We start from the raw sequence: 25,331 nt of genomic DNA on the forward strand, positions 1-25,331 counted from the left end.
AATTTATATGGACATATGAAGAACCTAGGATCTTGAAAAAGAACAACAAAGTTAGAGGACTAGTCTGACCTGATTACAAGACTTAGTATAAAGCTGAAGTAAACAAAAAAGGTGGCTTACTGTAAGCACAAACACAGATCAATGGAACAGAACAGACAATACAGAAGTAGACCCATCCGTGCAGGGTTAATTGATTTTCAGCAAAGATGACAAGGTAATTCACTGGAGAAAGGATATACCTTGTTGAACAACTGGCTATCTATACAGGAAAAAAGTGAACCCCAATTTTACCTCATGCCATACACAAAAAATTAACTTGAAATAGATCACAGACCAAAACGTACATGCTACAACTATATTTAAATACATTTTATTTTATTTTCATTTATTGTGAGAGAGAGGAAAAGGAAGGGCGGAAAAGAGGGAGAGAAACATCAATGTGCAGGAGAAACATCAATAGGTTGCCTCTCACATGCCCCACCTCAGCTAGGGACCTTGTCCACAGCCTAGGCACATGCCCTGACCAAGAATCAAACCTGATAGTTTGTAGGCTGGTATTCAATCCACTGAGACACACCAGCCAGGGCTACTTATTTATTTATTTTTTAGACAGAGGGGAAGAGAGGGAGACAAACATCAGTATAAGAGAAAAACATTGATTGGCTGCCTCTTGCATGCACCCTAACTGGGGACCCAGCCTGAAACTCAGGCATCTGCCCTGACAGGGAATGGAACCAGTGATATTTCACTTTGCGGGACAAAGCCCTATCAATTGAGCCACACTGGTCAGGGCAAAACTATAAAACATTTAGAAGAATGTGGGAGGAAATTTTCATGACCTTAGAACAGGTAAAAATTCTTAGGCAGGAAACAAACCATGAGCCATCAAAGAATAAGATAACCTAAACTTTATGGAATTAAAAACTTCTGCTCTTCAAAATATATTAAGAAAATTAAAATGCAAGCCATGGTGTAGGAAAAAATATTCAAGCTCTGGTTGGTGTGGCTCAGTGGGCTGGGAGCTGGCCTGCAAACCAAAAGGTCACTGATTCGATTCCCAGTCAGGGCACATGTCTCAGGCTGGGTTGCGGGGCGGGGGCGGGGGGGGGGGGGGGGGCAGTGAGAGGCAACAGATTAGCATGTCTCTCCCTCTCATTCTCCTTCCCTTCCCCTCTCCCTGAGAAATAAATAAATAAAATATTTTTAAAAATTTTTAATTAAAAAAAGAAAATATTCACAGTGCATATATCTGATAAAGGACTTGTTTGTACACAGAAAATATTAAAAATCCATGTAACTCAATAATGGGACAATAATCCAAGTTTTTCAGTTGGGCAAGAGATTAAAAAAAACACTTCACAAAAGATGAGTACCAAGTGAGTACACAAGAGGTTTCCTCAGTATCATTTACCAGGAAAATGTAAGTTACAACTTCAATATCATCTATCAGAGTAATGCAAATTAAAACCACACTCACTGAGAGGGCTAATATTAAAATGCTCAACAATAGCAAGAGTAAACAAGAATGCAGAGCACCTGGAACTCCTATACATGGCTAGTGAGAATATAAAATGGGGCGACCACTTGGGAAAGAGTATGACAGTTTCTTACAAAGTTGAACATATACTTGTCATACAATCCTGTCATACAAATCTTCTAGGTATTCACCTAAGAGAAATGTAAGCATGTGCACAAGTCTTGTTCATGAATGTTTACAGAAACTTTATTTGCAATGGCCAAAATCTGAAAACAAACCAAATGTCCAACAAGTGACTAGGTGAACAAATTGTTACATAGTATGTAGCAGAACACTTGTAAGAAATAAAAAGGAATAAATCACTGCTATACCAACAACATGAATAAATCTCAGAAAGCTGATGAAATTAGATACTAAGGAGTAATACTGGATACCATTTATATCAAACTCAAGAGATGAATCACACCTTACTGCATAACAGCTGTGCTGAGACCAAAAAAAAAAAAAAAAAAAAAAAGGCCCAAATGAAAGAACAGGTTAAAGCTCCAGAAAAATTATAACTAAGCAACAAAGAGATATCCAATGTATCAGATGCACAGTTCAAAATACTGGTAATCAGGATGCTCACAGAAACGGTTGAACATGGTCACAAATTAGATGAAAAAATAAAGACTATGCTGAGTGAAATAAAGGAAAATGTATGAGGACCCAACAGTGAAGGAAAGGAAACCAGGACTCAAATCAACTATGTGGAACAAAAGGAAGAAAGAAACATTCAACCAGAATAGAATGAAGAAAAAAGAATCCAAAAAAATGAGGAGAGGCTTAGGAACCTCTGGGACAACTTTAAACATTTCAACATCTGAATCATAGGGGTGCCAGGAGGAGAAGAGGAAGAGCAAGAAATTGAAAACTTATTTGAACAAATAATGAAGGAGAATTTCCCCAATCTGGCAAAGGAAATAGACTTCCAGGAAGACCAGGAAGCTCAGAGAGTCCCAAAGAAGTTGGACCCAAGGAAGCACACACCAAGGCACATCATAATTACATTACCCAAGATTAAAGATAAGGAGAGATTCTTAAAAGCAGCAAGAGAAAAGCAGACAGTTACTTACAAAAGAGTGCCCATAAGACTGTCAGCTGATTTCTCAAAGAAACTTTATAGGCAAGAAGGGGCTGGAAGGAAGTATTCCAAGTCATGAAAGTCAGGGACCTACATCCAAGATTGCTCTATCCAGCAAAGCTATCATGTAGAATGGAAGGGCAGATAAAGTGCTTCACAGATAAAGTCAAGTTAAAGGAGTTCATCATCACAAAGCCCTTATTACATGAAAGGTTAAAGGGACATACCTAAGAAAAAGAAGATCAAAAATACAAATAGTAAACTGACAACAAACTCACAACTATCAACAACTGAACCTTAAAAATAAAAGACAAAAACAAAAACAAACTAAGCAAACAGCTAGAACAGGAGCAGAATCACAGAAATGAAGATCACATGAAGGGTTATCAGTGGGGGAGTGGGTGGGGAGAGAGGGAGGGAAATGTACAGAGAATAAGTAGCATAAATGGTAGGTAGAAGATAGACAGGGAGAGGTTAAGAATAGTATAAGAAATGTAGAAGCCAAAGAACTTATATATATGATCCATGGACATGAACTAACAGGGGGGGAATGCAGGTAGGAGGGGTGTGCAGGACGAAGGGGAATAAAGGAAGAAAAATGGGACAACTGTAATAGAATAATCATAGAACATTTTTAAAAAGATGAATCAGATTACAGGAACAGAAAACAGACCAGTGGTTGTGTGATACTAGAGGCGAGGTGAGGATTTACTGACACAAACTACAGAAATGTTCTATATCCACTGAGATAGTAAGTATGCAGGTATACACATTTGTCAATACTTTTAAAAATGCACTTACAAAAACCAGGTATATTTTAACCATACAAAAATTGTAACTTCTTAAATCTCATTATTTTAAAGGGAGCAAAAGGGAATTTCTAAGATGTTCAAAGTATATGGTGGGAATATAGATGATTGTGCTTTTTCCTTTGCACTCTTCTGTATATTTAAAAAGTTCTTCCTGACCACCCAAATCAACTTTACACTAAGTACGAATAAAATAATTATTAAGCTGTTTCACTCTTCAAAAAAATGTAGCTTTTCCCAAAATTATAGACTTAATACGTTTTACTGCTTCTTAATACAATTGTTTAAAACTTCTTGAATGCATTTCAATAGCTTTTCAAAATCTAAAAAAACAAACCCATTCACCTAAATTACCTAACTCAATCCTCGTAACAACCCTGTGACACAGACAGATCACAGTTTATGAACTTAATCTCTGAAGAAACCATTTTAAAGCATCACTGAATTTTATTAATGTATAAATACAATATATCCCTGGGGTTCTAGAATCCAGCTTTTTGAGTTTTCTTAAAATTAATACATGTTATCTACAACATAGTGGCAAGCAAAATGGGACTATGTATTTCCAATATATATGTCAAAAGCTTAACACTTTTATATATAAAAACCTGTCATAAATCAATAAGAAACCTCAAAGGAACAATGGGTACAGATCATTAACTGAAAACTAAGAAAGAAAATGTTCAAACTCACTAGTAAACCAGAAGAAATACAAAATAGGAAAAGATAACTATTTTCACAATCAACTCATTAAAAAGAATAATGCTAAAAATAATTCAGTAAATTTTTTAACTAAAGTAAGTATCTCAAATTCAAACTAATCAAAACCTTAGAATAACAGTACTGGCATTTACTTAATATTATGGTTACCTACCTGACAACATACTAAGAAAATGAAGAGTGTTATAGCAGTCCATAGTACCTTCTCTCTAAACTGGATCTTACAAGAAAATACAAAGAACAGTCGATCAAAATGAAGAAAGAGCAAATATAAAGCAAAACTCCCTATTAAAGCACAGCCACCATTCCCCATCATGACACGCTATTTTTAACTCTTAAAATACTCTCACCCTTGCCCTCGCCAGTGTGGTTCAGTTGGTAAGAGTGTCATCCCACTGACCAAAAGGTCACAGGCACACACTCAGGTTGCAAGTTTAATCCTGGGTCAGGGACCACGTTAGAAGGCAACCAATGAATGTTTCTTTCTTTCTGTCTCTCTCTCTCTCTGTCTCCCTCTCTCTCTGTCTCCCTCTCTCTGTCTGTCTCTCTCTCTCTCTCTCTCCCTCCCCCAACCGTCTCCATCTCTGTCTCTCTAAAAACAATGGAAAAAAATGTCCTCGGATGAGGATTAAAAAAAGTACTCTTACTCTTGTTGGCAGCAGGCAAAGCACTAAAGTAAATAACTTCTCAAATATAACTTTCTTTACTTTTCTCAAGAATGTTATCATTTAAATACAGGTAGTCCTCACCACACTATACCATGTTAACTAAAACCGAAAAGGATGCAAAGCAAGACACAATCCAACATGCACACATTTCAGTTAACCTAATACTGTGCAAGTCTAGAACAGAGTGTAATATTACATGAACACCTATTTTTATAACCTCAAAGCAATAAAAGAACATACTTCTAAATAATAAAAAATTTAACAAAAGTTTTACTCATCTCATTGTATATTGCTGTACCTGTTATTTCATGAGAAATCAAAAGTACAGTAGAAGAGGGATGTCTGGGAACTGGCTAGTTTGGGAGATAATAAAATTTCTGGAATTTAAGCACTTTATCACCAAAAGTACACAATGATGGAAGAACAAATTGATGGAGTCACAGTATCTTCCGAATGTATTCCTGTGATTTTTCTTTGCATTGACTGAATCAAAAATAGATGGTATATACTTTCACAGTTGCAATTCATTTATGTAAAACAGCTGTACTCATCAAAACAGACCCAGGAGATGGGGCCATTCATGTGCAGTAGGTCACATCATCCAGCACAGTGCACATTCCATACTACAGGAATTATAAAGATCACTACAGAGAGGGAAACACTATATCTTGTCTAACAGGCCAAATAAACACTTGGTTTGGAAATGTTAGAACTTAAAAGAACAGTTATTTTTGAAACCATGAGATAAGATATCCAGATTTAAACAGGCCTGGTTTATTTACTTTGTGCCTCTTGCAAGGAAAAGGAACAGGTAATATTTTCCAATTATAGCCACAACAGGGTTGAGGACAATAAATCAATCTTGCTGGTTTAGCAAAATGTTATTTCTCTATATTACTAAAACATTATACTTACTTTTCTTTCAGGTTTCTGTATTTCTGGTAGAACTGCACAGAAAGGTTTGATAACTTCTAAAAATTTGACTGTGGGGGGGAAAAAGAATGCATATCCCTATTACAAAATTATTTTTTTAAAGAAATGTATCTTTTTACAGAATCAAATGCCAATGTTCTCCAACTTTTAATGGCAACCCATTCCATTCCCTACACCCAAAATTGATCATAATGCTCTCCATTTCAAATACAGAAAGAGACAAAAAACCCCAAAATCCTAAAGGTTTAAGGGCTCAGTCAATAAAAGACAAGTAATACAAGTATCCTTTTCATATGATTTTGCTTCCTCATGCTTGTATCCAACACTTTCATACATAGATAAAGGAACAATTCAATGAAAAAAAGAGCAAATAAATGTAGCCTACTATGGTACCCACAACACAATGAATTCAAGAAGAAAATAGGAGATATCAGAGGAGAAATAGAAAAGGAAAGTACAACAGAAAATGGGCTGAAACCGCAGAAATGACTTAAACTGAAAGATGCTGCAATGAGTAAGTGAGCAAGATCATGGAATCACCTATTTTATAGATAACTTTTACTTCATTTCATTCTCCCTGTTCAGTGCTTGGTCGCTCTCCCACATAATGGTCTCAAAGCAGTTGCTTATGTACAATGGAGAGCCCACAGGCTGACGTTTACATTTCATCAGACACCATTGTTTCCCCAGACAACTCTTTTGATATATAAAAGATAAACCAAGGTTCTTTAAGGAGAGACACCATCTTCTGGCATGACTGAAGTCAAGCCCTGCCAAAATTACTGAAGGATGAAGATAATAATCTCTCCGACTTCAGTCTCAGCCAGCTTCTGCAATATGCAGAAGGCCACAACTAGCTACTAGTTATGATCACCTTCCCCTACACACATTGGATTCTGTACCAGTATCATAAAACTGTTTTAAAACTGACAATTGCACTTCAGCAGTAGCCAAAAGTCTGTCTTTTTTATAAAACCTCTCAAAATGATGGCATTTACTGATTTCATAAAGAATTCTGAGATCTTCATGGGCAAATGTTTGTAACCCAAGTAACATTTTGGACTATTTGTAAAGTACATCTCAATTACAAAAGTGTTCATCTCTAATGTAAAACAATTATTAATCACATCAGGAAACTTCCTACAATCTCCTTATCCCTTTCCTGCCTCACCTCAACCCAAGTCATCCTCCTCCCAGATTTCTGGCATTTCATGACCACCTCTGTTGGAGTATTCATGTTCAAGAAATGCTTTTGTCTGCTACATGTCAACTCAGTGTTGCAGAATTTTACCCATTATACTGTAAATTAAAGGCTGGGGTCTCCTCTACTTCGTTTCTGGGTTTCCGCAAAAGTCCACTAGTTGGCCAATGGGTGCACAGCTTGGGTCTGCAGTTACCCATTCATCCTACAAATATCCAAATAGCTATGTAATATGTGTGATGCTAAATGTTTAGGAGAGGGCCCTCAAAAGATCCCCGTAGTATAAGGCCTTGTCCTTAAGGCGTAAACAACCTTACACGACAGAGAATTTTCAGTAAACGCCACAGAATGCCTTAAATAAATTTTTTAGACAAAACGCTATGCTACCTAACGCACTCCTTTCCTCCCCTAAAATACATGCCACGCATCACTTTTCTAAAACTAAGCAAGTCAGGGAACTTTATTCATCACAACTAAAATGCCCAAAAAGGGTGATGTGAGAAAAAAAAAATATGAGCTTTCTAAACTCCCGAAAAATTCAAAGTGGTCGAGGTCTTGCCCGGTTCCCTACCACCCCGCCCCCAAAACCAGTGGCCTCCCCGCGCCGTACTCCACGCTTCTCTATCTAGGGAGAGCAAATACCGGGCCTGCAGGTCCCGGTTCCCGCAGCGGGCCGGGCAAGGTCTCCAAAGGCTGAAGGAGTCGACCGAGGCCTCCCGCCCACGTCCTACGCAGCGGCCGGCGCCTCCCAGGTGTGCGGGCTGGGCGACCCCGAGCGGGCGCCGGACCCACGCCCTCCGCGAGAGGCCCACTCCACAAGCCACCCGGTGAGCCCGGCCATGACGCCACTACTCACTGCCCATGGCGGCGGCTGGGGCGTCCCACCAGGGCACTGCAGCCTCGGTGCTGTCTTCGCTAGGGTCTCAGGGACCCGGCCTCAGCTCCAGGTCCGGACGGGATCTCGCTGGCTTCGCGCAGGCCCCGCCCCGATCACGTGGCCCACGTGCTCAGTTGCGTAGTCCCGCCCCCTGACGAGGCAGGGGTCGTTGGCACCGCGCGCAGCCGACGTCCTCCGCGCTGCCCGTCGCCGTCTAAGGGCTTGCTCTGGTGAACCTGCAGCAAGGGACTACCCATGGGCCTTTGGGACTACTGCGAGTCCTTGGCGGCTCAGCCCTTAACACTGAGAGCACGTGTCCGAGCATAGTGTCAAGGGATGACAGTTTCCTTGACACCCACGGAGGTCCCAGCAACCAGGGCGGGCGGGGCGGGGGGAGGGGCGGGGTCCGCGCGGAGTGCGGGTCAGGACCCCGGTCAGGGGTGCGCAGGCCTTGGATTCTGTCCCGAGGCCTGACCCTGAGCCACCCCAAAAGCCAGTGTGACCTAAGCAGCGTTTTTAATTTGCTTACATCATATCGGAACCTGTTGGAAGTTTTTAAAAAAATTTGTGACACTTCATAATTACTAACTTGTGAAATCCCCACTCTACTACCTACGATCCCTCAGCTTCTCCAAAATGTAGAGATCAGGATTTTGTCCACGGGACTGGTCTGTTCTTATTGCTTCTTCAATGACAGGATATAACAGAAAGTATACAAATCTTAGAAATCAGCCAGTCCTCTCAATTTTAATCCCTTATCTACATCTGTCTCTTTTTAAGATTGTATTTACTTATTTTAGAGAAGGGACAGAAGGGAGGAAGAGGGGAAGAGAAACATCAGTATGTGGTTGCCTCTCCCTGTGTCCCGCAATGGGGCCCTGGCCCTCATTCCAGGCATGTACCCTGACAGGGAATCCATCTTCCACCCTTTGATTCCAAAGCCACCACTCAATCCACTGAGCCACATTAGCCAGGGCCTCTTCTCCACTTCTTAAAGGCTTTGGGAAGTTAGACTTTCTGAGCTACATGGGTAAGACAGGAGTAATAATAACCACTTTCTACAGGTGTGAAATCCAAGATCAATACATAGAAGGCCCTCATGTATTTTCCTTATTCAAATTATAAACCCCTGCAGTGTAACTCCTCTAACGTGCTGCATCAAGCTATTTCAAAGGTCACTGATGACCTATAATCACCAATTGCAGTGATCTGTTGTAATGCTTAGATGTGTTTGGGGGTGATTCTCTCCTCAAGCCAAATCTAGCCTCCGTCTTCTGAGCCCTTTCTCCACTAGGCTGTACGTTAGCCCACAAAGACTTGAGCAAACACTAACATAGTTTTTAACAGCTCTGTTCCTAGGATGACCCTGCCCCGACTTAAAATACATAGGGGGGTGGGTGGGGGGGGTGGAACTCAAGGCCACCAAAGAATTTACCTTTTGTTCCAGGCAACATCTGAAGATAGGGTCTGTCTCCCAGCTTTAGTCTGAGGGTAGGAGCCTAACAAACCCAGATGTGCTTTGTTGTTGTTTTTTTTTTAGATTTTATTTGTTTATCTTTTAGAGGGGAAGGGAAGGAGAGAAGGAGAGAGGTATCAATGTGTGGTTGTCTCTTGTGAGTTCCCTGCTGGGAACTGGCCTGCAACCCAGGCATGTGCCCTGACTGGGAATCAAACCGCAATCGTGTGGTTCGCAGGCCCGTGCTCAATCCACTGAGCTACGCCAGCCGGGGCCCAGATGTGTTTTATATGGACCAAATCCTCCTTCCTGCTTTTTGTACTTTTCATCTTCTTTGACTCTATGAACCCCACTCACCTCCTCTCTGTAATCCTATTCTCCTTTTAAACTGCCCAATCACCTCTACAAATCAAAGCTGAGTTTAGTTCATGCTAGACTGTTTTCCCTACTGCAACAGTATATTACTGATTAAAATCTCTCCTGACCACTTTAACTAGTATCTGGCTTTATCTTTGAACACATCCACATATCTACACAGGCAGAGGGGAACCCCCCAAAACAGAATTTATTTATAAAAAATTGTGTATTTGTTCTTATGTGTTTAAACTTCAGTCACCTTCAAAGTATTGGTGCAATACACCTATCAAGATCTTCTTTCCTTGCTCAAAACAGTTTTTGAACTATTTGATTTTGATGACTTTTACTAATTCTGCCTTTTTTTAAAAAATGTTTATTCAACATCACTGAAATGTTTTATGAAAGAGGGTTCCTATGTAGATTAACAACATCTAGAAAGAGGATTTTTTTTTAAAGATTTATTTATTTATTTATTTATCTTTAGAGGGGAAGGAGAGAGGGAGAGAAACATCAATGTATGGTTGCCTTTTGTGCATCCCCTGCTGGTAGTTAGCCTGCAAGGAACCGGCCTGCAACCCAGGCATGTGCCCTGGCTGGGAATCGAACCGCGATTGTCTGGTTCGCAGGCCCGCGCTCAATCCACTGAGCTACGCCAGCCAGGGCCTAATTCTGCCTTTTTTTGTTTCACCTCTCTCACCATGGAAAAACATTTCTCTTTGAGGATATTTTTCACTGGGAGGAGGGGAGGGGGTAAAAAAAAAGAGTCCCTTGGGGCAAGATCAGTGAATAGGGAGGGTAGGGCACTGAGTGCTGAGCAGTTTTTGGTCAAAAACTGCTCAGTACTCAGTGTGGTGTGGGAAGGTGAATTATTATTTTTAAGTATATTTTATTGATTATGCTATTACACTTGTCTCATTTTCCCCTTTATTCCCCTCCACCCTGCACCCTCCCTTCTACCAGCATTGCCCCCCTCCTAGTTCATGCCCATGGGTCATATAGATAAGTTTTTGGATTCTCCATTTCCTATACTATTCTTACCCCCTCCCCCCATCTATTTTGTACCCACCATTCACGCTTCTTATCCCCTGTAGCTTTTCCTTCATTCTCCCTTCTCCCCCTCCTCACTGATAATCCTCCATGTGATCTCCATTTCTGTGGTTCTGTTCCTATTCTAGGTGTTTGCTTAGTTTTTGTTTTTTATTTTTAAGGTTCAGTTGTTGATAGTTTTGAGTTTGTTGTCATTCTACTGTTCATATTTTTTATCTTCTTTTTCTTGATATGTCTGTCCCTTTAGCCTTTCATATAATGAGGGCTTCGTGATGATGAACTCCTTTAACTTGACTTTATCTGTGAAGCACTTTATCTGCCCTTCCATTCTACATGATAGCTTTGCTGGATAGAGCAATCTTGGATGTAGGTCCCTGACTTTCATGACTTGGAATACTTCCTTCCAGCCCCTTCTTGCCTATAAAGTTTCTTTGAGAAATCAGCTGACAGTCTTATGGGCACTCTTTTGTAAGTAACTGTCTGCTTTTCTCTTGCTGCTTTTAAGAATCTCTCCTTATCTTTAATCTTGGGTAATGTAATTATGATGTGCCTTGGTGTGTGCTTCCTTGGGTCCAACTTCTTTGGGACTCTCTGAGCTTCCTGGTCTTCCTGGAAGTCTATTTCCTTTGCCAGATTGGGGAAATTCTCCTTCATTATTTGTTCAAATAAGTTTTCAATTTCTTGCTCTTCCTCTTCTCCTCCTGGCACCCCTATGATTCAGATGTTGGAATATTTAAAGTTGTCCCAGAGGTTCCTAAGCCTCTCCTTATTTTTCTGAATTCTTGTTTCTTCATTCTGTTCCAGTTGAATGTTTATTTCTTCTTCTGTTACAAACTGTTGATTTGAGTCCCGGGTTCCTTCCCTTCACTGTTGGTTCCCTGTATACCGTATTTTTATTTCACTTTGCATAGCCTTCACTTTTTCTTCCATTTTGCATCCATACTCAAACATTTCTGTGAGCATCCTAATTACCAATGTTTTGAACTCTGCATCTGATAGGTTGGCTCTTTCTTCATCACTTAGTTCTATTTTTGGAGCTTTGATCTGTTCTTTCATTTGGGCCATATGATTTGTCTCAGTTACCAGTCTGAATGAATGTTTCTTTTTTTTAACTCCTTGGTTGTTGGACTCCCATACAGTTCAATTTTCTGGCAGTTCTGGTATTTTTTGTTTTGAAATTTGTTGCTGTCTTTCTTTTGGTTGTGTGAGGAGGCAAAGTGTATCTACCTACACTCCTATCTTGGTGGGAAGTCAGGTAGGTTATTATGAAACAGGCAAATGCATTGAAAGAGTCTTCCGAAAAAAATTCACTGAAGCCAAACTCAGCCTCTGACAACCACACCAGCAAGTACAATGGGTTCCTAGAAAACTAACCTGGCTGGGGCAACCTGTACTACAAAGGGTCTGCCCTCCAGAAGATAATTCCAGTTTTTTTAAAATATTTTATTTTATTTTATTTTTTAAATTTTTTATTAATTTATCTTTAGAGAGGAAGGGAAGGAGAGAAGGAGAGAAATATCAATGTATGGTTGCTTCTTGTGAGTCCCCTGCAGGGAACTGGCCTGCAACCCAGGCATGTGCCCTGACTGGGAATCGAACCGCAATCAGGTGGTTCACAGGCCCGTGCTCAATCCACTGAGCTACACCAGCCAGGGCAATAATTCCAGTTTTTTGAAGTCCCACCTCATGTCTGTTAACTCAGTTATTAATACTGCTGCTATGACAAGACAACTGCAACCCACTGAGGTTTTAGTTAACATACCATTTATGGAAGAGATGACCAACTCTGGGTTATCTTCTGAAACCTATCAGTTGCATCTTCTGGAGATACCTTTTGGTAAGATCAAGAAAGGATGGCATTGAGACTCTGACAGTGTGTGCCAGTTTCTAAGAGAAGTGTCCCAGAGACAATAGAGAACACTTTTAAAATAAATATTGCATCATTAATTCTTTAAATGGCCCCCACCCTCCAGAAGATAATTCTGGGTTTTTTGAGCCCCCCCTCACACATGTGGCTTGCATGGGTCTCTGCTCCACTTGAGGTCATCTGGGACAGTGCCAAGGCCAAATACTTGGCTTATCAGAAGTCTCTCTCAAACACAAGTTTGGAATTTGGTGCTGGCTGTCACCTAAGACTTCAGGTAAAGCTGTCAGCTCCAGCGTCTCCATAGGCCTTCTCCATGTGGCCTGAGCTTCCTCAAAACATGGCAGCTGGCTGCCAAGTCATGTCCTTGGCGGTGATATGGGATCACTTTCAGTGCATTGTACTTATAGAGGCAGGAACAGAGACTTGCTCAGATTCAAGAGGGAAGGGAAATAGACTCCAACTCCAGGAGTGGGTATGGCAAGTTTTTGGAAGAGGAGATGGGGCACAAAATACCACCCTAGCCTCTTTTGGAAAATGAAATCTGCCATAGTCAAAATCTCGCATCCTATGACTTCATTCTTACCTCATTATACTTTGTACTAGTCATTTTCACACTTGTCTAATCTCACTACTACACCATGAACTTGTAGTTGGCAAAGAGGTTCTTACTCAACTTTTGGATAATGTACAATAACCTGAAAATGGTTAACTTAAATATAGTTTTGACACTAACTTCATGAATATAACATCCTTTCAATAAAGATGCACTAAATTGAAAATCTAATTGACAGAAGAAAGAGAGTAGCCTGCACCCCTCTTTACTGCCTGTTTCTGGGACAGCTCCATGTTTTAAGTGAGAGCCAGGGAATAATCTTTGACGCTCTAGATAACTTTTATAAACTACCCTTCCAGTCTTTCTACTACTAAAAGTCTTTCTACTCACAACTTTTCCTTGTATAACCACACGTGCCACCTAATCTATATTCATTAGAAATAACACCCTTCCCTGACCTTCTGAACTGCTTTAGTCCATCCAACAAAAACATTTCTCTCTCTACATGTAGAATGCCTTGTCTCCTCAAGGCATTCTTCTCAAGGCATTGAGAAATAAATTGCTAGTGCATTGAGGACAGAAGGTAACCCATTTTATCTTTTACTCCCATGTATTTCTAACATCCAGAACAATGTCATATATGAAGTAAGGTATTCAATAAACTGTTGAGGAAATACTATTTACTCTTATAGAGTCATTTCTTATTTTATTCAATTATGCCTGGTTCTCCATAGTAGTTGGAGATGACAGAGTAAAATAACGCTAAAGTTTTATATTAAAAGTTTTTAAAAATAACTGATTTTGCAATTGGCAGTGTGGGAGGAATAATAGCCTGCTTTATTTAGACTGTGCTTTTTCAGATTTAAATACAAATGTGACAATGAACTACTACTTCCATAGAGTAATTTAGGAGTTTTTTGTGTAACAGTGTTATAAATATTGAGGATTTAAACATTTTATCCAAATTTCTCAAAAATTTAATAGTTTTAGCCTGAATCCGATGAGAAGCTGAAGATGAAAACCAAATACCCTAATATACCCAATAGAAGTGTAGATAAAGCTTGTAGAACATCAGGACCCAAATGTCTTCACCTTTAAATCTGTGACCTCCTGTGTAACTCGTAATTTCTTTAACCCATATTTCCTCAATTTTGTGAAAGGGATACTGTTTTTATTGTCAGTCAAGGAATTTTTAAAAACAATAAAACTTTAGCCCTGGCTGGGTGGCTTAGTTGGTTGAAGTTGTCCCAAATACCAAAACATTGTGGGTTCAATTCCCAGTCAGGGCACATTGCGAGGTTTCAGGTTCGATCCTGAGTCAGGGAGCGTACAGGAAGCAGTTGATCGATGTTTCTCTTTCTCTCTCTCTCTAGCCCCCCCACTTTCCATCTCTCTAAAATCAATTTAAAAACATATTCTCAGGTGAGGATTAAAAAAAGTATTATAGTCAGTCTAAAAAAGGCTATCCTTTAGAATATAGGATGCTTCCTTATAGTATATGTATTGAAAACATAGGAAAATTGAGCCAAATCATTCTTATAAGAAATAACATTTTATTTTTACAAAGAATAATGTATCATTTTAAACAAAATTAAAATTTTTTCATGGTTCTTAACATTTCTATAAACTGAATACCCAATTGAGCTTTATTCATCATTGAATATGAAATTTAGCACAGATAAATATAAATGGGTTATAAATATCACATTATCAAATTTTTTCAGGAATAAAGTAAAATATTTACCTTATTAAATTTGCAATCCCATATTTTATCATGGGAATATTTGATTTGGAATTTTTCAAATGGTCTCTTCCTGCAAAGGATTCTAAGTGCTGACCCATGCTGCCATAGTGACTGAAAGTATGAAAGCTGAGGTGCACAGCTCATGGCTCATGTTGAAGATGTAACAGGAAACCATAAATAGACTTGTGAGGTATAAAGTTAGAAATTTGGAGAGAGCTACACTAAACTGAAAAAAATCTACTTTTCCCTCTTATTTTGAGCTTACACTTAAAAAATTTGTTTAACTCAAGAAACCAAAACATCTCAAATAAAACGACATTGTACTTCTATTTTTTCCTACTTGGATATAGAGCTTTGATGATCATTCATATTAAATAGACCTTTGTAATTTTAGTGATTTACATGATTGGCACCTAGTTAAATGATTTGTAGGACTTGGCGCAGAAAAGAAGCATTAAGGTGTACAGGAATAAGAGATATGAATACTACAGAAATGTTAAATCAATGCACTAATACACACATTTAGGATGCGAATCCTGAATCTACTGCTGTGACCAGAACAATTTATACATTGATTCTGAAAGACATTACCAGTTGCCAGTAAAAGCGAAGAAGGCATTCCAGTGCCCCAGTACTTCCCCCACCGTTTCTGAGAAAAACAGTGTCACAGCACAAGAATGGCCGATGGTCGAGCCTCTTGCAGCACCAAGTCACGTAAAGCTGCACAGTTGGCTGCTGTTTTCCAGTACCATTTACTTTCGGAATAAGGGAGTGGGTTGGTGATGCCTGGAAATCCCCAAGTACCTGGCATTGGGAAGTTCCCTCAAAGTTAAAATGCTCCTTCAACACCACAAATAAACACCACACTGCAGCAGGGATTTTTACAAACAAGACTGATTAACCAGGGGCTGAAATCCCCATGTCATACACCCAAAGTCAATTAAAAATATGAAAATATTACCACAAGAATAATTTTGGAAAGAAAGATAATGTGGCAAAGTAGACCACAAATCAATTTCACTGTAGCCCAAACTCCTTAACTTAATAATACTATGCTAAAAGATTACACTAGAGATTTAAGGGTAATGAGTAAAACAACAATCTTGAAAAACACAAATTAGGAATAACATAGTTTTGCTACAGTGTTTGGTGAAATATTTTTCATAGTGGCTGGAAAACAGCACCAAAAATGACATAAATGAAAATATCCAGCTTTGAATAAAGGAGGAGAAAATTAATGAAAGTGACATCCATCAAACAAATCAAGAAGTAATGTTGAGGTAATCCATACGTAGCTATGAAGTCAGGCTAGAGAACTTCCCTAGACATACAGAGTTAATGAGAAAGAGTGAAGACTGAAAAATCTGTACTACAACCTAGCTCTATAACCCACTCAGATCTAAATTGTAACATGATTCAACATTTAAGGATAAAAGTTACTTGTTGGATTTATGTACTGATTCCCTTGGTTATTCCACATATTCCAATGAAATGGTCCTCAGCAGTCCCAAAATCTTAGAGGAAGACAGGTTTTTTATGTTTTCCATTTTTTATGTTTTCCATTCTTTAGCTAATGGAAAAAGGAAAGAGGAAAGCAGGCCTTTCTTTTTATGGCAGTGTTCTTAACAGGAAGCAGTATTTCCTCCAAGCACGTCATCACGCAAATGTCTTGGTGAGGACATCTTCATGCTGCTGCAGGTGAATTGTGCCAATCCCTACAGCGGGCACTGGCAAAGGGGGTCGGCTCACAAGGCGGAGCTGTCATTGGGCAGAAAAGAAATAGAATGACATTGTGACCCTACCAGAGCTCTGCTTAGTTTTTCCAAGGAAATGGACATATTTTTCTTAGCTTCTTTAACACACATCACCTTTTTGGAAATACAATGATTTACATAGAATAGATTGTCACAACTAAAAACCAACTAAATTCCAGGCAAAATAAGGAAATATAAATTCTTGAATATGTTCAATTTTTCAGTAACTATTAGTTGGTTTGAGCTGTAGAGTTTCCTAAATTAGAGTTATATATATGTAAAAATGATTTGGGCCTAGCCAGCTAGTACCAAATGAGTGAACAGAGTCCTAATCAAAGCGGAATAGAAAGATAAAACAGAGGCATAATTGCCTTTCTCATTCCTTTTCCCTTCCTACAGCATAATCAACAAGAATTTGGCCTTCGGGGGATCCCAACTGTGTGGATGGGCCTGGAACAAACATCATTGGGTGTCTCTACTCCCATATTGTAAAACAAGCCTGCTTGTACTCCCCAGTGGCTTGGATATTGATCTTGAAGGACAAGAATGCTGGGTAGACTAGTGGGAAAGTCACCCACAAGTAAGGACTTTTACTTTTCTAAGTATAGTCACTTTTTGTTTTACATGGTACTGGTATGTACACACAGCTTGATAAACACCCAGCATTTTATTTTGAAAAAATAGCCTAAAACTAGACTTTATATTTTAGTTTATCCTTAAAAGAACTGGATTGATAATAGAAAACAAAACCATTTGTTGGCACTCTATGAAAAACAAAATATCAAAATATTACAAGAGAGGCAGAGATAGTACCTTACAGGCCAGTTGCTTTTCAAATCTTGGAGAAACAAAACACCATGGACCCATGTTCTGAGGTTCCTCCTGACTCCAAATAAAATCTATAAAAGAAGAAAATTCATCTCAGTACCTCAAGTGAACATATACAACATAAACATACACACTATGTATATACATACACATTTTTCCAATATGGCATATTTTTGTTTGTCTTTTTCTTTTTTTTAACAAATGCATAGTAATGTATCCACCATCAAAATTATGTTAAGCATCTTTTCATATATTTACTTATTTGCCATTTGGTTCTGTGGTGAAGTGCCTGTTCAGTTCTTTAAAACATTGAGTTATATATTTTCATATATATATATATATATATATATATATATATATATATACACATATATATATGTGTGTGTGTGTGTGTGTGAAAATCTTTCTTAAGATTTTTTTAATATATTTTATTGATTAGCTATTACAATTGTCCCATTTCCACCCTTCATTACCCTCCGCCCTGCACACCCCCTCCCCACCACATTCCCCCACTTTAGTTCATGCCCATGTGTCTTAAGTTCTTTAGCTTCTACATTTCCCGTACTACTCTTGCCCTCCCCCTATTTTCTACCTGCCATCTACGCTACTCATTCTCTGTATCTTTTCCCCCTCTCTCCTCCTCCCATTCGCCTGTTGCTATCTCTCCATGTGATCTCCATTTCTGTGGTTCTGTTCCTGTTCTAGCTGTTGGCTTAGTTTGTTTCTGTTTTTTTTTAGGTATAGTTGTTAGTAATTGTGAGTTTGCTGTTATTTCACTATACATGTTTTTTATCTTCTTTTTCTTAAATAAGACCCTTTAACATTTTATAAAATAAGGGCTTGGTGATGATGAACTACTTGAACTTGACCTTGTCTGAGGAGAACTTTATCTGTCCTTCCATTCTAAATGAAAGCTTTGATGGATAGAGCAATCTTGGATGTAGGTCTTTGGATTTCATGACTTGGAATACTTCTTTCCAGCCCCTTCTTGCCTGTAAGGTCTCTTTTGAGAAGTCCGCTGACAGTCTGATGGGAACTCCTTTGTAGGTGACTATCCCCTTATCTCTTGTGGCTTCTAGGATTCTCTCCATTTTAATCTTGGGTAATGTAATTATGATGTGCTTCGGTGTGTTCCTCCTTGAGTACAACTTCTTTGGGACTCTCTGGGCTTCCTGGACTTCCTGGAAGTCTATTGCCTTTGCCAGACTGGGGAAGTTCTCCTTTATTATTTGTTCAAGTAAGTTTTCCACTTGTTGCTCTTCCTCTTCCCCTCCCGGTACCCCTATAATTCGAATGTTGGAACGTTTAAAGATGTCCTGGAGGTTCCTAAGCCTCTCCTCATTTCTTTGAATTTTTGTTTCTTCATTCTGATTTGGTTGAATGTTTCTTTCTTCCTTCTGATCCACTCCATTGATTTGAGTCCCAGTTTTCTTCCCATCACTATTGGGTTCCCTGTGCATTTTCCTTCATTTCACTTAGTGTAGCCTTCATTTTTTCACCTAATTTGCAACCAAAATCAACCAATTCTGTGAGCAGCCTGATCACCAGTGCTTTGAACTGTATATCTGATAGGTTGGCTACTGTTGTAGACTGCTCTGCCTGGTTTTAGGAATTGTATCTTGATCCCTTGTGGCTAAGGGCCAGGGATGACCTTCGGAATGTGAGCTGCAGGAGACAAAGCTTGTCTCTAGTAGCAAATGCTGCCTCAGTTTCCTCTCCCTGCCCCCAAAGCTTGGTCGGAAGTCAATGACAGGTAAGACCCCTCACAGCGGGGGGGCAACCTAAACCAGACTCAATCATTTGGGAGGCCTTCATGGAAGGACTAGGGGGGGGCTGCAGCAAAGAAGGAGCAATGCACTCTCGCCCCCAGCTTTGACATAGCCTGAGTCCCCATGTTCTCTGGGAGAAGCACTTCCTGGCTCTAATCCCCTTAAGCCTGAATACCTGTTGGGGAGAGGTACAGCTCCTTGCCTTGCTAGAGCGTATCCTGGGGGAAAATCTGGCATTACAAAGACTTGCTGATAAACCTGTGAAATCTGCTCTGCTAAGAGTGCTTTCATTCATATGATAAGAGTCCAAGAGGAAATGAGTATGTCTTCCAAAGTTTTTGCAACTCTCTTCCTGACAGACACTGACTCAGACTAAGCCTTCAGATTTCTTTGAAATGTTTGATCCTTGCCGCCCTGTATTTCTGTGTATTACAACCCAATAAAAGGCTATGGAGGAGGGCACTCGGGGCCTTTTTCTCCTTGGAGGAACTGGCCACTGCTGGCTTTTCCCCAGAGAAACTGGCCGCCAGCCCACGGCCTTTTCCCAGCAGGGAAAATGCCCACCCCTCCTCCCTAAGCAGATCACATCATGTCTCGGCCATATTCACTCTCATCTGTGGCAACTGGGGGTCCTTGCAAGGGAAGTTACCTCCACAGGCTACCTCTTGGTCGCTTAGTTATATTATTTCTGGAGCTTTGATCTGTTCTTCCATTTGGGCCTTTTTTTTTTTTTTGTCTTGTCATGCCTGTTACTTACTGAGGGACAGAGCCTTAGGTGTTCACCAGGGCAGGGCAACCCAGTCACTGGGTTGAGACTATATGTGGGGGTGGGGTCTGAGAGGAAACAATGCTGCTTCCTCTTTGTCTGACCTCAGTCCCCTCTGCCACTTCCCCCAAGCAAACTGGGCCCTTCTGGTGCTGATTCCCGGGTGGGTGGGATTGTGTATGTTCTAGGAGCTGTGGGTCTCTCCAACGAACTCTCCTGAGAGGCTGGGAGTCTCTCCCTGCACATCAACCTCCACAGGTGTTTTCAAATGGTGTTTTGAGGCTTTATTTCCCAGCACTGGGACCCTGAGTTGCACGGTCTGTCTTGCTCCCCAGTTATCTGCGGGCAAAGGTGGGACCACCGCACAGTCAGCCAGCCGGCTTGCGTGTGTGCAGTGCCTTGCTTCACAATCACCACCTCCCTGGGCCTGCTGGTTGCCACCCGCTGCCATCTTGTGCACCTGGGGTGCCTCATGTGCCTGCTATCACTGCTTCTTGTGCCTCGACCCGTCTCCGCTCCTGCCGGACTCCACCCCGCCTACTGGTCTGGATGAATGTGTCTATTTCAGCTCCTTGTCTGTGCGACTTCCATACAGTTCAATTTGCTGTCAGTTATGGTTGTTATTTTGTTTCTAAATTTTTGTTGTCATTATTTTGGTTGTGCGAGGAGGCACAGTGTGTCTACCTACACCTCCATCTAGGCAGGAAGTCCCCAGATTTTATTTATTTATTTTTAGAGGGGGGGAAGGGAGGGAAAAAGGAGGGAGTGAAACATCAATGTGTGGTTGCCTCTCATGAGACCCCTACTGGGGACTTGGCCCAAAACACAGGCATGTACCCTAGACTGGAAACCAAACCTGTGACCCTTTGGTTTGCAGGCTGGTGTTCAGTCCACTGAGCCACACCAGCAGAGGCGGATTAGATATTTTCTTACTGTTCAGTTTTAAGAGTCCTTTGACCACCCTGGATAGTCCTTTGTCAGATATCCATCCACAAATATTTTCTCCCACTTTGTGGCTTGTCTTTTTATTTTCTTTGTAGTGCCCTTCATAATGCAACAGTTTTTCATTTGGATAAAGTCCAATTTTTCTTTTATGGAGCATAAATTTGGTATTATATCAAAGAACTTTTTGTCTAACCCAAGGTCACAAAGATTTTTATTCCATTTTCTTTCTAGAACTTTCATAGTTTTACATTTTACATTTAGGTCTATGATCAATTCTCATTTAATTTCTGCATAAGGTGCATAAAAACATCCATTTATTCTAGCTCCATTTTTTGAAAGTCTTGTCTTTACAATTACAGTTGATCTATTGTAAATGATAGTGATTCCCTCCAAACTCTCAAGAAATTAGATGTCTTATATGAGACAAGGGAGACTGAAAGAAATACCAAAAATGACATGAAGACACTGGCTCTAGAACTATTATTTTCATGTCCCAGATTTCATGAGGTCCAATTTTCTAATAACTCTCACTGCTCCCATAACGTCTTTTTCACTTGAGACAGTTCCAATAGGTTTTGGATATCTAAAAGTCGAAGAAGCCTTTACCTCTCACATGTTTGTATTTGCTCATCTCCTGTTGCAATGAGTCCAGTGGGAAAGGACAGAGTTCCTCTATCCGGATAATGGCAAACTCCTGCTTCTTGGCTTCCAAAGATTCCCTTTGCTTCAGCAGGGCATAGAAGTGTTTGCCAGAGCAAAACACTAGACTCTTAACACTGTTGGGCAGAAAAGGGACAGAAGCGTGGGGAAGAATACCTTAAAGTAAGAATTGCATCAGAAGAAAGGGGAAACTCGTAGATTCAAATGCTTCACTAATGAAGCAGTAAGGCTCTGCAGGTGGGTTCAGTCGCATGCCATGCCCTGGCAAGCCTTCTTTAGCAACATATGCCTTCCCAGTTCTCTCATCCATGCATATTATAACTCCTACCCCACTCACTTAAAGGACTTACATTACAAGGGAGGAGATATGGATCACTCTGAGTTTCTTAACTTGAGCTAGAGTTCCCACCAATTAAAATTCAACTGCCGAGTATGATAACAAAAGTATGCATCAAATTACTTTTTTGGATCCACAGATGAATCGCCAATGACTGGTCTGAATGTTGTTCCTGGTGCCATTTCTTGAAGAGTTGACACAGCTGCCTAAGGAGGAAGGGAAAAGCCATAAATCTATTAAACAGTGGAAAGGAGCTGAAGATGCTTTTACTCATAAGGGATCTTCACCAAGAAATAGTATCAAAACTTTTGCCCAGGGCCATAACTAAACATATGTAGTAATAAACACAATAGCTTTCCAAAAAAAATTCTGTTCTGAATACTTAAGAATAAACTATTTTCCTGAAGTTAGATAAGATTGCCTTTAGTTATGGTACCACAATAAAATTTCAAGAATCAAAATTTCAATTTAATTATACAACTTAATTATTAACAAAAAGTATGCTCTAATTTTTTGGAATTAGAGAACATTTTATAGATTTTATATTATGAACCCAAAACAGCTAAGGTAGGGCAACTATTTCTTTAAGTTTTTTATTATAATTTGTAAGTGAAACCTAATTGTCAGAACAAAGCTAGTGAATATTTCTGTAAGGAAAAGAAATTGTATTAATCAGCTCAATCTAAATAAATGCTTATTGCAAAGAACTTAAGAGTACAAAACTGATAAAAGTCAGGTTAGGGGTTTGATCCCTTTTGCTATCATTTAGTTAGTTTCCCTGCAGTCAGGTCCCAGCTGGATATCTGGCTTTTATCTTTTTTTTTTATCCTCACCCGAGGGCATTGTGGCTCAGTGAATTGAGTGCTGCCCTGAGAACCAAAAGGTGGCTGGTTCGATTTATGGTCAGAGCACATGCCTGGGTTGCGGGCCAGGTCCCCAGTTAGGGCAATGTGAGAGGCAACTGATGGATGTTTCTCTCTCATATCGATGTTTCTCTCCCTCCCTTTCTCCTGCCCTTCCCCCCCTCTCTAAAAATAAATAAATAAAACCTAAAAAAAATAAAAGAACTTAAATGTTTAATGGAGATATTTGACTACCTAGTAAGAGTAGTTTTTCACTTGAAAATAGGATACCTATTGAAATTTTTTAAGGCTCCCAAATAAGTCTTAAATAAGTCTCCTATTGGTCTCATATAAAAGGCTTCTTTTATTTGATAAGTTATATTTTAGATTTGAAGCAAGGAGTGAAATATTAGGGCCACAATATGAACTTTTATCTCAGTTTCAAGCAGCAAAAAAGTTTCTAATAGTTCAAGTAAGACTTGGTAATACACATGCATTATATTGAGATATTTAATATCATTACATTTGCTATTGGCTCCCAGAGTCAGAACTTGGGTGAGACCAATGAGGTGCCTGGAGTGCAGAATTTAAGGAGGGGTTCACTCCAGGATCATGAAAGTGCTGACCATAAGAGTGTCTCCTCACTCTCCTCCAAATGCTAGGCACCACTTAAAAATACAAACACTTGCAACTTTCTTTTTTTTTTAAGATTTTATTTATTTACTTTTAGAGAGAGGGGAAGGGAGGGAGAAAGAGAGGGAGAGATACATTGATCGGTTGCCTCTTGCATGCCCCCAGCCAGTGACCTGGCCCACAACCCAGGCATGTGCCCTGACTAGGAGGAACCAAACCAGCGCCCTTTCGGTTTGCAGGATGATGTCTAACCCACTGAGCCACACAAGTCAGGGCAAATCACTTGCAACTTTCTTCAAAATCCTTAAGTTTCAAATCTACAGTCTCAAATCTCTGTGCAAACTGAAAGATAGTCCTGAACAGCCATATTTCACTTCAGCAGTAGCATCCTAATAAACAGGTTTTTGCATGTTCATCCTAATCAAGATTCTCATATAAAACTGAAAAAAAGTATAGCAGATGAGATAAATATTTGCCTACTTGTATTTATTACCTTGAATTCAGCCAATTGAAAACTAACATATTTGTGATTACAAATTAGATTGTGCATTTAATACTTAGTTCAGGTAAACCAAGAGAAAATGTATACTTTTTAAAAATGAATAATTTTAAAGCAGTGTAGAATAAGGTACATTGTTATGATGCTGTGCTTATTGAAACATGAATCTACTTATGATAAATCATTTAACAGAAAAACCTAAACAAAAGTCAATTAATAACACCACTTGTTTTCACCAAAATACTCTAAATTCCCAACTTGCTACTATCAACACAGCAGTGTTTAGACTAATTGGAGTTTTAAACTTTTTCTATAAAATTGTTTCCTCTCACACTAGGATACCAGTGTGATTAAATCCACTACCCTGTGTTTCGTTACAGGATCTGAGAGCTACCTGTATTTCCAATCATTCTTGAAAGGTGAGAGAGGGAGAAAGAGAGCAGCAAAGCCAACTAAAACTAATAAAAATGTTTCTGTAATTTAAAACTACAAGTAGATTGAGAAAACAGGAAAAAATGCAGTAACAAAATGACAAGAGGAGAAAGGCTTCCAACCAGCTTTTTCCACTCACAGGGAACCTGAGTAACATCTTCGGGGAAGCAACAATGAGGGGTTTCCTGAAGTTCCGGACCATTTGTCTCCTGAGCAAGTGGAAGTACTGAGCGGGAGTCGTGGGGTGCACCACAAACATGTTCACGGTGTCCCCATCCACCCCCTCCTCCACGCTGTCACACATCTGGGAGAGATAGGAAAGAAAGGAGAATGTTCAGATCATCTTGTGCAATCATAATGACATCTGCTCTCCAGAGGGACCGCAGGGCTCTCAATGACAAGACAAGTTTCCCTCCATTGTAGAAGACACCAGGAGGTAAATTTATAGCCTATGAAGAATTAACCAGAGGATGGGTCTCATGGCCCCCCCATCTGCCTGAGTCTGCGTGTTTTAACACGGTTGTTCCTAATAACAGCTCATTTCAAGAAGCATCTGGAGGGGGTCTCCTAAAAACACACAGATTCTGATTATGTGGGGTTAAGATGGTGAGATTGCGGAAGCATGTACTGTTAGAATCTCATCCTCTTAATGAAATAAACACGATTATAGTTTGAATTGTTTGTTTTAAAGATAAAACAAAAGCAAAAGCAGCTAATAAGATTAAAAAGTTGAAGGCAAGGAATTAAATCTTAGAAGATCCTGGTGGGGACAGAAAGCTGAGGCATGGTTACTAACCCCACTCCAGAAGCAATAGAAAGTAAAGCAAGTGATTTGACTAAATCCTGACAATTCTTGCTAGTCCCCTCCAATTTGGAGAGAGGGTGTGTGGAGGCAACCCTGGGGAAAAACAAAGGCAAAATCTAGATCAGGAAACCCTTTAGTGCTCAGTGGAGGCAATGGGGCTGCCAGGCTTGCCACTTTTGAAGCATTAAATCTATTTCATTCAAATAGTACAATGTCTGACAATATAAGG

At 39.8% G+C, this 25,331-nt stretch overlaps 2 protein-coding genes and 1 long non-coding RNA gene across 5 annotated transcripts in view; 1 reads left to right on the top strand and 2 right to left on the bottom strand.

The window, feature by feature from the left end:
- SEC61A2 (SEC61 translocon subunit alpha 2) overlaps window positions 1–7,909 on the bottom strand; it is a 42,286-nt gene extending 34,377 nt beyond the window's left edge. For all 3 annotated transcript variants that reach the window (XM_037066006.1, XM_037066007.1, XM_037066005.1), the window contains exons 1-3: window positions 7,788–7,909; window positions 5,713–5,780; window positions 4,284–4,349 (exon numbers count right to left, since the gene is read on the bottom strand). In XM_037066006.1, coding sequence (XP_036921901.1) covers window positions 4,284–4,349; window positions 5,713–5,780; window positions 7,788–7,794 — 141 coding nt within the window. In that variant the 5' untranslated portion in view covers window positions 7,795–7,909. The remainder of the gene's footprint in view (window positions 1–4,283; window positions 4,350–5,712; window positions 5,781–7,787) is intronic.
- An 8,492-nt stretch (window positions 7,910–16,401) lies between these two features.
- Window positions 16,402–25,331, bottom strand: part of DHTKD1 (dehydrogenase E1 and transketolase domain containing 1) — a 44,893-nt gene continuing 35,963 nt past the window's right edge. The window contains exons 13-17 of the mRNA XM_037066004.1: window positions 24,437–24,601; window positions 22,015–22,097; window positions 21,501–21,670; window positions 17,400–17,485; window positions 16,402–16,590 (exon numbers count right to left, since the gene is read on the bottom strand). Of these exons, the coding sequence (XP_036921899.1) occupies window positions 16,489–16,590; window positions 17,400–17,485; window positions 21,501–21,670; window positions 22,015–22,097; window positions 24,437–24,601 (606 nt within the window). The 3' untranslated portion in view covers window positions 16,402–16,488. The remainder of the gene's footprint in view (window positions 16,591–17,399; window positions 17,486–21,500; window positions 21,671–22,014; window positions 22,098–24,436; window positions 24,602–25,331) is intronic.
- On the top strand, window positions 22,895–23,174 carry LOC119000851 (uncharacterized). Its single transcript, XR_005069420.1, has 2 exons — window positions 22,895–23,054; window positions 23,091–23,174. It is a non-coding gene; the product is annotated as an uncharacterized LOC119000851 (long non-coding RNA).

This window comes from Sturnira hondurensis, unplaced genomic scaffold (genome assembly GCF_014824575.4).
Source record: "Sturnira hondurensis isolate 20B ecotype Veracruz unplaced genomic scaffold, ASM1482457v3 Scaffold0016284, whole genome shotgun sequence".
Lineage (NCBI taxonomy): Eukaryota > Metazoa > Chordata > Mammalia > Chiroptera > Phyllostomidae > Sturnira > Sturnira hondurensis.